Below are 19,070 nucleotides of genomic sequence, written 5' to 3' on the forward strand. Positions count from 1 at the left end.
AGAAAACTAAATCGAAACTTAATAACGTAGACGTTGAGAGGATAAGGATACTGCTTCTGGTAACTGGTAACAACTTCGATAGCTAGTGATATTTAGAAACGCTTTTTAAATGTTTGAATTCAGTATGGATAAAAATTTAATAAGGATATTTTATCTTATTTTTAAATTGCAGAGGCGGTTTTTAAAACCATTTGATCCTATTTTGCAAAATTTAATGAAATTTTAAGATTTTTTTCTTTATGATTTTATTAGAATTTGCATAATAAATACAAAATTATTATTTCAATACAAACAAAGAAAAAATTACCTTACATTTTTAAATGTTCAAATAAAAAGGCGATTACAGATACAAACATGTGATAATAGAAGCATCATTTGGAGCATACTTTACATTTTATTTAAAATAAAGAAGGAATACAATGTAAACACAATTCGGCCTGCAGTTCTTAATGCATTGGACTCAGAGAATTGTGTTTAATTTTTGAATTTTGTTTTTTATTTATATTTCTTTTAAGAGGTTAATTATATTTGCCATAGTATATTTTAATATATATATATAGTTATTTTAGTTTAGAATTGGTTTAGAAATGCATTTTAATTTTGCACAGGCATATAAAAATTACGTAAAGCTTTTGTTTTTAATTCGATTATTTTTAAATAATCAAAATTAATTAATTGAATAAATTAAATTATAAAATGTTTAGAAAAACAGAGTATTAATAACAGCGAAAAATACAACCGGCATTTTGCTTTCGTCTACACTGAAAGAAATCAGTGGTTTTCTAGAGACAAGTAACAGATCTACCTCCTTCTGTAAAACATTATTCTATGCAGCATCATTGGTTTAGTCTCACTAAACGTGGACTTCAAGAATATTTTCTTGAAAAGATGTAAGGTTCAGTTTATTTAACACATTTGAACTTACGTTCAAATCAGTTCTATATTATTACTATTTCATCTGCCTCCACCAAAATATGAAAATGAGAGAAGTTTTAAATATAATAAAAATCTAAATTAAGGAAATAGAATTTATACTGGGTGCAACTTTAACATAAACTCCCCTGTTTGTAGTTCTGGTGAGTGAGAAAACTCTGATGTGATGCGTACCACTTTTTGGCTGTTGCATCTTAGGCATTTAGTCCGTGAAATTTATCGAACCAGGTGTTAGGCTAGAATTTAGATGGTGACTGTATATAGTTCGATTTTATATGTTGTTCGTTAATGCTGCAAACAGTGGAAATAAATTTATGTTTAGCTATTGTGTATTTGAAGCAGAGCACATAATAAATTTCAGTTGTTTGATTTTATGCTACTTTTGTGTAGCCTTCGGAGTGTGTAGTAGAGAAATCGTAACGAAATTCGTCTTGCAGACTTAAAAGGATAGATGTGTTTAGTTTTAAGTAAATTGGAATTTAATCTAATAATGAAACCTTCTTTCAAAATAAGATTTAATTGACATTCCTTTCAGTTAAAACGCAGCTTTTTCCTTTCAATATAATTCGCGAGTTTTCAGTTACGGACGTTAAATTCAGTCCCCCCCCCCCAATCCTAGAAGTGCTATCATTCTGCATCTTATTTTTTGGACATCATTGGTTAAATAACATTTCTCTTACAGAAGAGAATTCTTTTTTGTCTAATCAGCCTTTTCATTTGAATCCACTCTAAAGAAAAGCTTATCATTAATAAATATTAGCTATATAAGCAGCTTTAAGTATAAACATTAAAACAAAAATCTGACATCCAGTTTTTTAAAACTTATTGCTTTGATTTCACCGTATCTTATGAATTACATTAAAACTACATCAATATAGAAGCAACCACTTGTTAACAAATCTTGCAAAGATAACATCAGATAAACCTGAAAACACAAATTTTTTTTATTTAAATTTAACTTACTTTGCATAAATAAATTATCAGTTGTAATTGAATTATTATTTATTCACTTCACTAAACATAATTTACTATTAATAAATAGTAATGGTACGTTTAATAGTTGTTAGTTTTAGTAATACAAACAGGATCTTACCATGTGCGTGAAGACATGCTGGAAAGCAGATAATGGGAACTACTTTTAAGTAACAAGAAAAATCTCCCTTTAAGAATTTTCCTTTACTGTTATACTGTTATAATGCTCCTTTACTCTTAACATCACGTGAGAAAACACTAAGAACTGAAAAATTAGTATTTTCCACTACCAAATAGAAGCATGTTTATCCACATCTCAAAGCTAATAAACAGTCATGGCTACATAAAAATCTAGTGACTGAGCAAGCATCAAATAAACTGCGATGTAATAAACAAAAGCATAAATGCAAAAAAAAGGGATGAATTGGATTATGAGCTAGCAATTCAATTTTATAATAAAATATATCATTTGTTTAGATGCAACTTTGTTTTCATTTGCTGAAATTTATTACCCTTGGTACTAATGAAAGTGTTTATCCAACCTCTTCGCAACGTCAGATAGCGAATGTAGTCTACTAAATTACCATTTACCTCATTTTACCCTTAATAACTTTCTTTTAATCTTTCAGGCAACCACAGATCTCCACAATAAGTGCACCGTTCATCACACTGGGACTTCAGCAGCTGCTCCCTTGGCGGCCGGGGTTATTGCTCTTGTCCTCGAGGCTAAGTGAGTACACATCTACTTTTGTAGACGAAGAGAAGTTTAATATCTTACCTCGCTAACAGTTACGCACTCAAGAAAGCAATATCATCCCACCTACACGAAAATACCACTTCGAATTTCATGTAAGATTACATGTTTATGATTAAGCCTGTGTGTAAATCTTGCCTGAGATTAATATCAAGCTCTTTTTGCGTTTGTTATATTTCCGCATGCCGCGGAGTTTTAGAGGGCAATCTTTTTAAGAGTTGTAAATTTAAAATATAAAAAAAAATTCTGAAAGGTTTCAGATTTTAAATTACGTCCATAAGGGCGTTTTTTAACGCTTTGTGTGTTATCTTTATTTATTAAATATCATTTCTTCGCACTTAAATCATAAATTTCAGTTCAATAGCAACGTCGCAAAATAATTTTAAAATGAGCCTATCTTTAGAATTTCCGATACACAGCTCCGCGCGCTGGAGATAAAACGTTTTTGTTTTTTTTTTTCGCCCGTAGAGTGTTGCCATTTCTCGCTTTTAAATCGTTGAGTTTGTTTTAAAAAAATTCAAAAATTCAAAAATTCGTTAAAATTTTACAAAATATGAAATCGATCATAAAACAAATTCCAAATTTCAAATTTGGGCTTCCAAATGCCCATATTCGTAGGATGATTACGTCATTCAAAATTTGATGGCTGTATGTATCGTTGTTTTATCACAATGCGAGAAATAGACATACCATTATGCAGATTTTTCATTATTTAATTTCTTGAAATATAATGCAGTACTCTAACATTTGGTGGCAAAGTTTGAAAAGTGAAACGGACATTTATAGTGATTCAACGCAAAATCTCAAAACGAAAACAATAGTCCTTCAGGGACAAAGCCTGGACTAATAATACATTTTCTTGAAAGCAGAGTAAAGGGGCATTCTAAAGCAACGTTTTTTAATACATTTCTGTATTAAATTGCCATAGACTCCGGAAAAGAAAATTCACAATAGGTTAAGAATTATGTACTAAATTTACTATAAATTTTAAATAAATAGAAACTCACTGGATTTGTTCCTAAATGAAAGTTAAGAGAAACTTATGAAACTTGCACTACAAATTCTAGAAACTTATTGAAAATAAAATGAATTAATTTCATGAAATGTTTGCTAGATTTAATTTCTCAAGGTTTTCTTGCTCTTAAACTTATTTAAAAATTTTAGTCTTCATTATTATTACAATTAGGCACAGTTTTAGTCTTCATATTATTACAGTTGGGCGAAAGAGCGCACATGGCAGATGAAAGGATTCAAACGAGCTCATAGTACTTTATTCAAAATTTCATTTAACTTCACTTGATTTCTAGTACATTATTTTAAGCAAATATTGATAAAATATTTTATTATACTAATATTTTCACAGGCTCGAGTTCTCCTGTTTATTCAAAAATTCAAATTTTTCATTAAAATAATGAATTATAAAGAATATCTGCTTTCTATTTATGTTTATATGTCCTTAAACCTGTATCATTTCATCGTTATATAATTTTCCCTTGCAATGAGTTTATGTAGCGGAAATCTGAATGCATGTTATTTATACATATATAAAGAAGAGCGTCTGTGTGTTTTTCCTCTAATAAGTCAGTTACTACTATAGCCATCGTCATCAAACGTTCTACAATTCTTTTCTGGGTCTTAGAAAAGGTCGATGCCCACTTTTTTTTAAAAAAAAAAAAAAGTTAAAAACAAAAATATTAAATAAAAACCCGAAAAAATGATAATTTTCGCCTTCATTCCTCAAAGTGGCAACAGTCTCGCAAGCTGGAAATGAAAATCTGCTTTATTTCGAAAGTTAACACTGCTGGCTTTCAAATCCTAGATTTTGTTAATAAATATAGCATTGCATTTTGAAATAAAAATAGCATTGCCAAACATTAAGTACAATATGCCCGATTCGAAAAATTCGTGGGAAGCCATTTCGGTTATTCCCATCTTCGTACGACTTTAAGCAGCCGAAACATTAATTAAAAACTCTGATAGCGCTAATTTTCTCACTTATTTTTTCCGAGTGGCAACAGTGTCGCGCGTTGGGGATAAAAAAATGCTATATTTCGAAAAGTGTTGCTACTGCTCGTTTTTAAATCGTAGAGTTTGTTAATCAAAGATTTGTAGATTTTACGAAAGCTATACATATATCGAAGAATGTCTGTTTGTTTGTTCGCGTCCTTGATTTCTGATCAATAATGTTCTTTTTGCCACATTTAATCAACTAAAATTGAATATAGGTGAATATTGGGTGGAATTTGAGCCTTTCTGACCATTTGATTAGAAGACTAAAATCATTAAAAACTGTGTAGCATTGTTGTTGATAATGAGAGAGAATTAGTTTACTTTGCCTATAGACATTTTTTATGCGGGTTCCATATCGCATCAGACTGAAAAATATGACTATGAATCGTATTTTTTTGCTTCTTTATTAGAGAAGGATTACAGCGGTATCGGTATCTCTGTTAGATGCATTACTCTCAATCTAACTTAACTGGCATCGGGTACTTCCATTATTTACATTATAAATAGGATGTTAATTTAGCCACAATTCTCTTTAATAATCTGCATATATGTAGAATCGGTACTCACTGTCTAGGAATATGATGTCTGTAAACTTACTTCTTAGGTGGCTGTCTAGGGGCTAATAAACTAGTCTTATTTATGTAAAACTTGAATATTTAATGAAACATGAATAGTTGCAACAAACTACAAAATAATTACATACGTAGAAGGAAATAGATGAGATTATTTACAGATGAAGAGAAAGAATCGTCTTTTACATTCAAACATCTTTTAATCGCGTCATCGTCTTAATGGCGGAATCGTCTGACTTTCATCATCGAGAGAGAAAAAGATTTATCCTCACAGCTTGTCGCGTCATCCGATTATAATGAACGATGCCATCCCACATATAATAAACGTTTAAGGTTACTATACCTAGTATCAGATATCTAGTATCGATTTCAAAGAACTGCAGTCTATATTACGAAATACTTCTACAGCTGATATATTTAAAAACCCTTGCTAAAAATATATGTGATTTAATTGTTGAATAAATAATTCATTATGATAACCTTAGAGAGGAAAAATACTCTGTACACTCAAAATCGGTACAAATCAGTATTTGAATAGAATTATATATATATAAGATATTCAGATATTTTATGTGTTCCATACCTAATGATGATGATGTCGTGTCTATGACAAAGTGCAATTAAATAGCTTCGAAGCTGTCAAAGACAGCTTTTGCAACCTCGGCAGCTCTATCAGTATAAAGTAGGTCCCCTGGGTCTTCAATGACGATGTTAAACAGTCTGGCCTGGATTGCTGGGCAGCTGAAGATGTGAGGGCGAGACAGTGGGATGTCATCTGGGCAATGAGTACAAATGTTGGTGTAACTACGTTGTCCATCTGCAGGAATCCTCATCCCTTTTAAGTGATTTGTCCTAAGTATGGTTATGATAGTCGATATGACTCTGTCACAGTTCAATTCCGGGATGGAGTTTCCTTTAACTTGACCGATTAGTCTTTGGCTGGCAACTGCGTTGGCATCAACGAGGGTTAGGCAGTTGGATGGCTGAGGAAAATCACGGAATGCCTTTGCAAGCTCATCGGCCTTCTCATTACCAAAAATATTTACATGAGCCGGTATCCATTGTAAGATGCGGGATCTTTGGGCAGCAATGATTTTGTTTGTGAGCTCAATGATCTGATGACTGAGTTGACATTTGCCCTTCTGGATCGCTTGCTATGCTGATCTACATTGCAAGATCTAACATTGCAGATCTTCATTGCAAGACCTCCATACCTAATATCTCAGTTCATTAGTAGAAATGTTTATAATAATAAAATCGTGTGTTCGCTTGCTGTATAAATTTGAAACTCCTGAAAAAATGGTAGGTTATTTAAAATAAAATCTCTCTTATTAAAGGCCAATGAACTTTCAGTAACGAAACATTTTACGATATTTTTTATCTCAGTGAGTTGAACCTCCTATACTATGATAATCTGTCCATGAAATGAACATAATTTATTTAAATATTTTGTTAGATAAAAGGTTTGACATCAATTTATTCATCAAAAGAGTTTTGAAATTTAACACGAAATAATAAATACTTTAATTATACTATTTGAACTGTGTTCTTTTGTAAGGATCTTAAGTTTTACTAACGTTTATTTTATTTTAAATCTTTACTATCACTTCTTATTTTCTACTTCCGGCCAGAATTATAAGCGTTAAAGTATTTATGCAAAGTTTGTCTGGCGAACGCCAAGTACTTAAGTTGTGGTTTTTTGCCAAGCGAGAGAGAGGAAGCAGTGAGTCGAAGCAGGCCGCTTACCTTAGAAGTTTTACGCAGTTGCTGGTTGCCTTCCAGGCTAGAGGTTTTGATCCTCTTGATAAATTTTAAACGTATTGTAGTGTTCACAGTTATCTGTACTACATACGTCTTCCTGTTAATATAAGGCCAATCTTCCACGTTTATTATTTTAAAGTTAAATTAGAGTTTAGTTCTATTTTTATATTTTTACGTTAGACCCCAAGTAGCGGGTCTGTGTATTCCGAAGTACGGAAGTTATTGTAAATAGAGAAAAATAAAGGGTTTTGTATACCCTTCTTGTGTATCCTGTTTACTTCCCACAGTTTTGAACATAGCTTTAGTAAGCTTTCTGTTCCGAGTCAGGTCCTTGCATGTTCCCGAAGAAGGTTAGACGGAACATTGAACCTGATAGTGGCACCCAACGAAGAAGAATAACCATGGCCGAGTTTCAAGAAGAACCTGTGCTGCCTGCAGAAGCGGCTCAGAATCCAGAAATGCCAGCTGCCGCCCTGGAAGGATTTGGTTACATCGTCCAGACCATGCGCGCTTCGATGAAACCAGAAGCAACATTTAATGGAAATTAACCGGTAACCAGTTTTTTGGAAAAATTGGATGACCACTTCATGCTCTACCCCGTGCACGAATTTCAAAAAGTTACCTTAGCTACCAGCGCTTTGAGGGGCCAAGCGCTTAACTGGTTCAAATGTATAGGCAGAAGTCTCTTCAAGCAGGAAGTCCCACCTATACTTACGAGAATTTCAAGACTGCCCTAGTAAAAGCCTTCCCTGTCGTAAGGGATCGTGCGAAATTAGAAACGGAACTTTTTAGTATATATCAACAAAGAATCGAAAACCTCTCAAGTTTTATTTTAAGAAAAATTCACGTCTTCAAACTCTTGTATGGAAACCGTCCGGATCCTGAGATAATTCAAGTGATTTTGCCGAAGTTACTGCCCCAAGTGCAAGACTTTATTGAATTAAGAAATCAGACTACACTGGAAAAGTTATTTGAGCTAGCAATCCAGTTTGAAAGTAGAAGAACGGCGGACGTCGAAAGAAGACGCCAATATCAACAGCGAAACCAATTTGATGCGCCAAGACAACAGCAAACTCAAGCACACGGCTACGGAAGCAAAGCGAATCAGTGGGCAAGGAAACCCGAGCATTCAAAAACAGCCGGCGAACGTCGACAGTTCAATAGCAATCCAGAAAAAAAGTCTCAAGGCCAGGGGAAAAAGAAGGAAAGCACGGAAATGAAAAATAAGTTAAACTAAAACGGATTTCTGCTGACGAGAGGGTGCGGAAATCTGAAGGCCAAGAAAACCCCTCTTCCTTCAAGTTAAATACGGTAATGGTGAAAAATTTGACTCTTCCGAAGATTGAAGTGTTGGTGAATGATATCCCAGCCACCGCACTCCTGGATACAGGCGCGCAGTGTTCCTGTGTGGCAGAAGATTTTTTTAGGAAGTATTTTCGGAAATACCGCATATATAATTCGGACAATGTAATATAATAATAAATGTAAGTGTATAGGTAAAGTACCGCTATATGTCCGTATCAAGGACGAACAAGTAAAGGTGATGTTTTTTATAGTAAAGAATCTGCAAGCACATATAATTTTAGGAATAGATTTTCTTTCAGACGCACACGCAACGCTGGATTTTAATGAAGCGTCCCTTAAGCTGACAATGAAACCAGTTCGTGCAGAAAAGGCTGAACCGCCGATGTTAAATCTTGACCACCTGCCTAATGACGAGTAAGGAAGAATCCGACAAGTGGTAAGTGAATTTGCTTCGTTATTTAGTGATATTCCAGGATTTACTCAGGTTACTAACCATAGTATTGACACCGGAGATTCAATGCCAGTTCGCCAAAAAGCATACCGGTATGATAAGAATAAGGAAAAAATTATAGAATGGCATATCACAGATATGCTACGTAAAAAGATCATAACGCCCATCTCAAGTAGTTATGCTAGCCGGGTGGTTTTATGTAAGAAAAATAATGACTATCCTTTGACGCATCCAAAAAGGTGGAGATTCGCAATCGATTACCGTAAATTAAACTCCATAACTAAATATCCGGTATATCCGTTACCTATAATTGAAGAAATTCTGAGGAACATAACATCCACCAAATATATGACGACTTTAGACATAACGACTGGTTATTTTCAAATAGGGGTTAGGCCTGAGGACGTGCCTAAGACTGCTTTTATAACCAAGTCTGGCACTTATGCATTTTTGCGTATGCCGTTCGGCCTTTCAGGGGCCCCGGCAACATTTCAGCGATGTATGGACATTGTGTTAAGACCTGTTCTTGGAAAGTCCACATTTATCTATTTAGACGATATCATTATTACTAGTGATAATCTCGACCAACATGTACAGGATTTAAGACAGGTGTTTTCTTTATTAAATGAGGCCGGTCTAAAAGTTAATGTCGAAAAGTGCAAATTTGCAGCCCCTGAATTAAAATATTTAGGTTACAAAATATCTCGGAAAGGAATAGAGACAGACGAATCAAAAATAATTGCTGTACAAAAGTATCCGACTCCAAACATGGCGAAGAAGCTCTCTTCTTTTCTAGGACTTTGTTCATATTATAGGTCCTTTATAAAAGATTTTGCAGCTATCGCTGAGCCATTGTTAAAATTAAAAAGGAAAAAGGAAAGATTCTCATGGACGGCCGAAGCCAATAGTGCTTTCGAAAAATTAAAACAAGCATTAACGCAAGCCCCTGTGTTGAAATTTCCTGAAAAGGATGAGAATTTAGAAATTTCAGCGGATGCTTCGGATTATGCGGTAGGAGCGGTACTTTCGCAAAATCAGCAGCCCGTGGCATTTTTTAGCCGAACTTTAAATCAAACACAAAGAAACTATTCCGCGACCGAGAGAGAGGCACTTGCAGTTCTGTTAGCAGTGCAAAAGTTCCGAGTCTATTTTGGAAAGACGCCAATAACAGTGTACTCTGATCATGCTGCGGTAACTAGACTGTACTCAGGGAAAACTTATCCCCAAGGTTAATAAGATGGGCACTCAAGCTACGAGAATATAATCTGGTAATCAAGCATACCCACGGAAAGGAAAATATCGTAGCAGATGCCCTATCAAGAATTAAAATAGATGAACAAGGTAATACGGTAAAGGTGGCAATGCTCACAGCATGTACAATAAATTCCCGAGAAACTGTAATAACCGAACTGGGGAAAGATCCTGAGTTTGGAAGCATTTATGAGCATTTAAAGGATCCTGAAAATTTTAGCCACCAAGATATTGTGGCGATAAGAAATAGGGCGGCCCATTACGAACTAATAGATGGTCTATTGTTTTATACAAAAACTACGAATTCCAACAACGAATTTCGACCTGTTATCCCAGCTAGTCTTAGATTAAATATCCTGCAGGAGCTCCATGACAGCCCTTTAGCTTCTCATGCTGGTATTCGAAAAACTATCCAACGCGTACGCGAGGCAGTCTATTTTCCTGAACTGCAAAAGTTAACAAGGGCGTATGTCCAGTCCTGCCCAACATGTCAAGCAGTTAATTATATTAATTTCCGCCCGGCCGGGTTTCTAAATAGTATTAAATCCGAATTTCCAAATGAAATAATTGGCATCGATTTATTGGGCCCTTTCCCAAAAAGTCAGTTAAATAAAAGTCGCTATCTCCTTGTTATGGTTGATCATTTTAGTAAATGGACCGAAATTGTTCCCTTAAAACGAGCCTCCGCGAAATTAGTTACTGATTCTATTTTAAATAAATATATTTTAAAATACGGGGCGCCCCTAAAAGTTATATCGGATAATGGTCCTCAATTTGTAAGTAATATATTTGAAGACATGTGCCAAAAACTGGGCATACGTCATTTAAAAACGGTCCCGTATCGGCCGCAATTAAATATAGCGGAACGGGTCAATAGAAATATAGTGAAAATTATCCGTAGTTATGTTAAAAATTTTCATAAAAGCTGGGATAACTATGTCAATGAATTTGCTTTCGCCCTTAGGACCGCAAAACGTGATACAACGGGCAAAACTCCTGCTGAGTTATTTTTAGGCAGAAAGATTATAAAGCTGTTAGATAAATTATTTTATGTGCAAAAAAGAGCCCCAGAATTTAAAATGGGTGATAAAGAAAAACTAATTAAGGAATCAAAGAAGAATACTGAAGTAGCACAGAGAAAACAGAAACTCTATTATGACTTGAAACGACGGGGAGTAACTTATAAAGTAGGGGATGAAGTTTTAAAAATTAAGCATTCACTTTCTTCAGCACCAGAAGATAAAACTGCCAAATTTTTTTCCACGATTTGAAGGACCATATGTCATAGAAAAAATAAATCACGCTGTAGTAGTGTTAAAAGCCAGAAATGGTGAAACCTGCTCCGCAAACATTGATCAAATCAAACCCTACTATGATCGTAATAAAATGCAAATTTTCAAAGATCTTTTGCAGGATCCGGCACGGCAGACACCGCAGGCACAAGCTCCAGAGGTGGAAAAACGACAAGTACAAGGGCAAGCCATTAAGAGGCAGGAGCAAGTGAAAAGAAAGCTTCCCCGCGGAAAAATTGAAGGTGGCAAGAAAAAGAAGCCGTTCCACCGTCCAGAAAAGAGAGCTAACGAACACCCCCAGAATGAAGAAGGGAGAAGGACGACGTATGCAAAGAGAGCCAGGAGAAATGACGGCAACTATAACCCGGCTCTAAAACGGAAGATCTACTCATCCGACAGGACTCTCCGCAGCAAATGTCGCCGAACTGCGGAAGGGCCATCAGCGGCGGAGGAAAAGTTACAAGGAAAATTTGAACGGCCAGCAACGAGGTCCAAGCAGGAACACGAAAGAAGTTTCCCGGTTCCTCCAAGACGAGCTGCCATCAAACGACCAAGACCACAGGCAGAAGCGAAAAGGAAGGTATTCAAGGGTGACCGAACTGGAGAAAAAAGAAAGCATCTAGAGGAAGGCACTGAAGGGCAAGCCCGTACAAGAAGGAGGATAAATCAAACAACTATCTGCACTACCTTTAAGGACTGGGCCCAGAAATGAATGTCCGAATATCACAAAGATAAGTAAAATTTTATGTTACTTTGCAAACTTAAGTTAATCTTTCATTCTTACTGCAAGTGGCAGATTTCAAGAAGTTTTACCTCATGCGAGGTCTACCTTTATCGCCAAAAGGGCGAGAAATGAGTTGTTACCGATTTTGGTATTATGTTTTTCAATTACTCGCGCGTAAAACTAAAGTTGATGTATAATAGCGTTGTGTAAAGACTTAAATATTGTAAAAAGTTATTGTATAAATATTATTTAAAAGATTCTGGCAAGAAAGAAGTTTTAGTCTGGAAGACTTTTTGAAATGTATTATTTCAATGTAGAAAGAATTGGCACTTGCTTTGAAAAGAATAGAAGTTAACAATGTACTACTAATGTATGTTTTCAAATGTATAAAATTAACGGCATGTTAAGATGTTCTTATATACAATGTGAACTGTTATTTTAAATGTTAAGAAATACCGTGATATGGTAAAAGTGAAAGTAATGTTAAAATTTTTTTTTATTCGTGTGACTGTAAAAAGACTAAATCGTGGTGAATATGTGTTAAAGGTTGAATGATGTAGTTAGGCTCTCTGACGCTACACTTCAGAGTTAGCCACTTTCAGAATAGTACCTCAGGGTTTAGAGTTGAAATTAGGGTGTGTTACGAGGTCTTGGTATGTTGAATTTTAACACGTTAGTGTTTTGATTGTAGGAGGAAGTGTTGAACACATAGACATAAACACATTCGTGTTTGGTGTTCTTTTACAACACATGTCAGAGAGCACGGGGAGAGATAATTAAAATAGTCATGAATGAAATAAGAATGTTAAGAGAAATATAATTATACATGTTACTTGCCATTTCATTGTGTAACATTTCATTAAACTAGTTTTCCTTCTAGATCTCTGGAAGGAACCAGATTTGAATAAAAGCTCCTGTTTAGATGCAGTACAGATGAAAAAATTGTGTCATGGGAGCTGCTATTGTAAAAACAAATTTCTTTCTTTTAAATTTCTAGTTTCTAGCGAAAAATGTTTGTAAAAGATTGGCCTCGCGTTAGATTCTAGAGCTAAAAGTTTTCAAAAAGGTCGTTTTAGACCTCAGTTTCAAACTAATTAACTCTCTGGCGGGAAGTATGTAAGGATCTTAAGTTTTACTAACGTTTATTTTATTTTAAATCTTTACTATCACTTCTTATTTTCTACTTCCGGCCAGAATTATAAGCGTTAAAGTATTTATGCAAAGTTTGTCTGGCGAACTTAAGTTGTGGTTTTTTGCCAAGCGAGAGAGAGGAAGCAGTGAGTCGAAGCAGGCCGCTTACCTTAGAAGTTTTACGCAGTTGCTGGTTGCCTTCCCGGCTAGAGGTTTTAATCCTCTTGATAAATTTTAAACGTATTGTAGTGTTCACAGTTATCTGTACTACATACGTCTTCCTGTTAATATAAGGCCAATCTTCCACGTTTATTATTTTAAAGTTAAATTAGAGTTTAGTTCTATTTTTATATTTTTACGTTAGACCCCAAGTAGCGGGTCTGTGTATTCCGAAGTACGGAAGTTATTGTAAATAGAGAAAAATAAAGGATTTTGTATACCCTTCTTGTGTATCCTGTTTACTTCCCACAGTTTTGAACATAACTTTAGTAAGCTTTCTGTTCCGAGTCAGGTCCTTGCATGTTCCCGAAGAAGGTTAGACGGAACATTGAACCTGATACTTTAATTAATTACTGATGATAAAAATCTGAACTACTTTTTAACATGTCTTAGTGCTAATAAATTATTGCTTATGGTTTATTTCACATTGCTATTTTCCCTAACATCGTTTATAAAGTATACAGCTGTTTCCCAGAATTTAAATTTTGAATTTGCTATAACTAATGGAGACTAAATACGCCTAGCTCAATGATCTTTCAAAGGAGAATTAATTTAACCACTAGTGGAATAAATAACGCATTGAAAAAAGAATTAGAAAATAAAGAAGCCAGGAAAGGAGCTGGTTTTGAGTATCTTTAAAGTGAATAAAACTTTCCATTAAAAAGAATACTAGTTACGTTTGTACAATTGTAATAATTAATGTTGCATAAAACAACAACGACGAAATGATTGTCAAACTCTTTTGAAGTTGCCAGGTATGCCACTTATTTCTCCTTACAGAGATGCTACTTTCGCCGACAAAGCTTTTAGGATTCAATCTGCGTGTCACCAATAGTACGAGATCCGTTGGTATTATGATTCATGTCTTGCAGTCAGTGGTGATTTATTTAAACAGTAATTGTAAACAAATATTATTTCTTGTAAATATCCTTGATTAAAGCGAATTTTGTTCTCCATGTTCTTCGTACATGCTGCGTTTCGGCTTTCACATTCCATAGTCTACCGTATATTATATCACAAAATGTTTTACCTTTGCCTTGTTCTGTCGCCCTTACCCTGTTGTGACCATCAGTTCTCTTACACGCTGTATGTATGCCTAAATTTTCAGTCACCGACAGATTCAGCCATTCATTATGTTTTTAAAAATCGAATGCCAAAGGCAAACTGACTTTCTTTTCAATAAAAACACTTTGTAAAGAGTGTGCATTTTACTAAATGTAACTTCTGACTAATCCTAAATAAGACTGTAAGTGATTTATCGCGATGTCTTGAGAAATATTAGAGACTTGGGAAGGGTGGGAAAGACCCTTGTATTTAAAACTCAATTAGCTGAATGGAAGGCCCACCTGGTGCTTAAAAATCCGCCAACATTTATGGCAAAAACCGTACTAGAATTTTAAATTAAATCTAAGTCTCAAATAGCCAAATGTTACGCAGGGTAAGTTAACTGCGAAAGTTGGATAATAAACTTACACCGGTGTATAAAACGCTATCGACAAGCTAGCAAACTAGTAACGTGGCCTTCAGCAGATAGAAAACGCTCTGTCTAAGTTATCTCAAACCCTCACTTACATACGCGAACTAATTTGCATTCTGGCTGAAAACGGTAAGGGAGAATTGGTAGTACAGATTTACCAACATAAAATAACTGGTTAAGCAAATTAAAATAAACTTTATATTTTCTAAGAAAAAGCGTCCCTTTGCATTTAGCGTGGAAATCTTAACTGATCACTTCAGCCTAAGGTTCTGGTGGTCAGTACTTCCCTCTGATGAAGTCTCAGTCAAAGCCAAAACTTAGTCCCAAAGCGAGCTAAAGGTTAGTTTGCTGACCTTTTCTGAATATTCTAAAATATGATATAAGTTATAATTTGTTTCAGTCCAGAGCTAACATGGAGGGATGTTCAACATCTTGTTGTATGGACCTCAGAGTACCTTCAGTTGAGTCACAATAAAGGTTGGAGACGAAATTCAGCTGGACTTATGTATAATAGCAGATTTGGGTTTGGATTGATCAATTCTGAATCCATGGTAAAGGCAGCCCTAAATTGGACCCTAGTGCCCGAAAAAACTACCTGTATCGTTTCTTCATCTTCCATGTAAGTTTTCTTCAAACTGCTCAAATTTAAATTCCATTAGAAAATAACTGCTTGTAAAATATTTGGAAGCATAACATAAAATTTTACAAAGAAATTCTATTCGTTTTTATAACTTTATTTTTTAAATTTATTTTCTTCAGTAAAAAGATGTCAAAAACCAATATTTTGCTTACTACTTCATTTTCTGCAAATACAATGATCGATTAATCAATTCAAATTAAGGCGATAAAATTGGATGTTGTTGAAGGAGAATTTATTTTCTCAAGAGTTCTTTTTATTTGAATCTAGAAAGATTAAGTACTAAAATGTTTCATTTAATTTTTTTTCCAATTAGAATCTTATCAGCCTTTAAATGCAGAAGTCTATCAGCATTGATAGAATAATTTTAAAGTTATAAGAAATAATAAAACCTGCATTAATGTAAACTGAATCGTGATTATTGCAGAACTGAATATATTGCTGAAATTTTTAACATTAAAAGAAACGTTTTTAAAGATAGTTTTATAAGAAACCAAAAATATTAAGTCTTCTTTAAATTGTATTCCTAGTGAGACATGTATACTTTTCCAAAGTAAAGAGTGATGTCATTAAAATTTCATCGTCATTATTAGCTGAAAATTAGATCATACTTCGCTTACTTCTGAAACTACAGGAAATTTTAGAAAACATGTAAGTATACGTGTTCGTGCAGGTTTTCATTTTTTTTTTTGGGAGAAGATGATAAATTCTGTTTGCATTACTCTTGCGCTTTGATGCAGAATTGCATGAATTTTTTTATACATCAATTGAATTTGTCCAGTTGATACGAATAATCTTAGTACAAAACTTCGAAAATGAATTAATGACAGTAACGTTACACTTTTGAAATATTGTAAACGTTTAAATATATTTCCGTCCCAGGAAAGGTTGGCAGAGTACAGAAATGTTTTGCGTCGCCTAGGAGTGCAATTGTATTTTAATTTGGCAGAATGTGATCTTAGGAACTTGAAAAATCAGCGTACAATTTCCTTTCATCTCAAAAACAAAATGATAAATGTAATATATAAAAACACGATGATAAATAACATGATAAAAATGTTGATAAAGACATATTATGCTTAAAACATATGATGATGAAATATAGCATATTGTTGCGTTCTACTGATTCGCAGATTTCATGACAACATTTGATGAAGAATCAAAACACAACTTATTTAGTCAGTATTACTCAGGACAGTTCCAAAAATATGTTTACAGTCGGCGAAAAACTACGTCAAACATGCTGAATCAATCAGCAACTCAACCTTCAGGCTATCAGGCTACAATGCCGAAGACAGCTTCACGACAAAGCACTAAAGTAGAGCTTCCGGATCGGTCGATCGTTTTCAAGATAATCTCTGAAATCAAGCTACTACAACTGAGCTCAACATACTCTCGATACTACTCAAGATACACTTAGATAATGATAAAACTGCTACTCCGCATACAGGCAGGGTTTACATAGCTTTTGACCTGCCTTCGAGAACATTCTCGGGAAAACCAGTAAGTATTCGTTCTAGAATGTTCTCACCCCGACTATGACATATTGCCAACTGTGTCACCAAATGGGTAATTTCGCGCGAAATCTGGCAACCCTGCTTTTCCTTGTCACTTTCTGGCAATCCTAACCCCACTTTGCAGGGAAACTATCTTACCGCAGCTGGACATTTCGCAACAATATGATGATAAATGTAACATAATTATAGAATCATTATTACTTATCTAATTTCAAATACAATGTCATGCTGTGGTAATTTTCTCATTTTTTTACTTGTAATATGATTTCCTGCTCTTGAAAATAATGTTCTACCCATTTCTTCGTTCACATCAAATTCAAATTGAGGTAATTTTTTTCTGCAAGCGAATGGCCAAATGACAACAATATATTACAGTCGAGCGACTGCCGCAAAAAGTATACAGGGTTGCTGGAAATCCTTTGCAATAAAAAATTAAGTTCGCAGTATTTGACGCAAAACTGCTAGTCGTAGATGCCAACATTTCGAAGGATGAATAATACGTAATAAAAAATTCTATTTAATAACATTGTTTATGTTGCTCATACGGTCACTTCTCTCATACGGTAGGAAAGGGCCCACCAGCAGCCGAGCGGTAAAGTCGCTAAACACTGATAGTTCGGTCCGAGGTTCGAATCCCGCGAACGGGCTGGCTGCATGGCCGTTTTCGTGGTTTTCCCCATGTGTAACGTGTATACGAGCCAGTTTCCCTTAGAAAGTCCTCCACGAAGGCATCACTCCCCTTACGCAGATAGCCCTAGTATGCTTTGCCATAATTAAAATACACCAATACACCATACGGTAGAAAAAATGCTTTACTCAGATTCTTTACACTATTTTATTAAGAAGATATTTAATGTTTATACCATTTTATTGTGTTTAATGTACATGACGTGTTCTTATAACTCAAAAAATTGCTGTTTACTCAAAAAAAAAAAAAAATTACTCAAAAATTTACAAAAAATTACTGTTTGTTTTTATAACTCCTGCAGTGTTATATTTAAAGAAAAATATTTATTTTTTCCTTATTTTAGACTGCCTCAAGCTATTTCGTCCAAAGGAAAGAATGAAGTTGTGATAGATCTTACTACCAACGGTTGCTTAAGAACACCAGGAGAAATAAATTATTTAGAGCATGTGGAAGTAACACTTGATATAGACTACAATCACAGAGGAGCTTTGGATATTTATTTGTTTTCACCATCTGGTACATATTATATTTTTCATTAATTGCGGATATTTTTTGTATCCATGAAACATTCATTTCATAACAAATAACTTCGCAATCGATATCAACTTTCATAACACAGAAACAGAGGTAGCTTTACAATACCCTATAGAGTCTGATATGCTTAGGAAACATGCATTAACGAGCTCTAAAAAGATTGTAGAAGAATTATCTTTAAGTCTTACAATACAAACAAAAGTCAGAAGAAGGGTGTATAAGACCCTTTTATTTGAACACAAAGAAGTAACAATAATCCAACTTGGTTTTACACAAGGCAACACTCCTGGCTTAAATAAAAAATGTTGAACTGAAATCAAATGACATTAAATTAGCCTAACAGCTTACAGGATAGAACAACGTTCTGGAAGGCTCTGGTTCGTAGAAAACCTTCGAGAGACGCTTCATGGCTAGAAGCACTCAGCGCCACAGAATCAAATCGCTATTAAGTCGCGGTAACAAAGTGGCTTGAAGTAGACATAGCATGCTCTAAAATCAAGTTACGAAACAATTTCAATCAGATGTAACATACGAAGATACTCATAATCAGTCTGACGCTCCAATGCATGCCAAAACTTTACTAGTATTATCAGTCATCTCGTCCAGTTTCGAAACTGATGCACATGCACTTCCTTTGTTCATCATTTTCATTTCCATTTCTTTCATTTCTGGAGATAAATTGTCTTCGCAAACGCGATGATCTCTTTTTAGCTTTGAAGTTATAGAAATTAAAATCCCGATCAGTGTCTATTCATTCAATGATGTCACGATCCTGCCAGTTCATTTAGCAGCAATTGTTTACATTTTCAGCATTGCTATGTTTAGTACCCGATACGTTAACG

General features: G+C 34.6%; 1 protein-coding gene across 2 annotated transcripts in view; it reads left to right on the plus strand.

The window, feature by feature from the left end:
* LOC118185696 (neuroendocrine convertase 1-like) overlaps window positions 1–19,070 on the plus strand; it is a 172,772-nt gene that overhangs the window by 114,462 nt on the left and 39,240 nt on the right. For both annotated transcript variants that reach the window (XM_035355596.2, XM_035355583.2), the window contains exons 10-12: window positions 2,535–2,635; window positions 15,253–15,471; window positions 18,038–18,210. In XM_035355596.2, the coding sequence (XP_035211487.1) occupies window positions 2,535–2,635; window positions 15,253–15,471; window positions 18,038–18,210 (493 nt within the window). The remainder of the gene's footprint in view (window positions 1–2,534; window positions 2,636–15,252; window positions 15,472–18,037; window positions 18,211–19,070) is intronic.

The sequence above is a fragment of the Stegodyphus dumicola genome, chromosome 2, assembly GCF_044657685.1.
Source record: "Stegodyphus dumicola isolate Sdum_Otavi_A_Nest chromosome 2, ASM4465768v1".
Classification (NCBI taxonomy): domain Eukaryota; kingdom Metazoa; phylum Arthropoda; class Arachnida; order Araneae; family Eresidae; genus Stegodyphus; species Stegodyphus dumicola.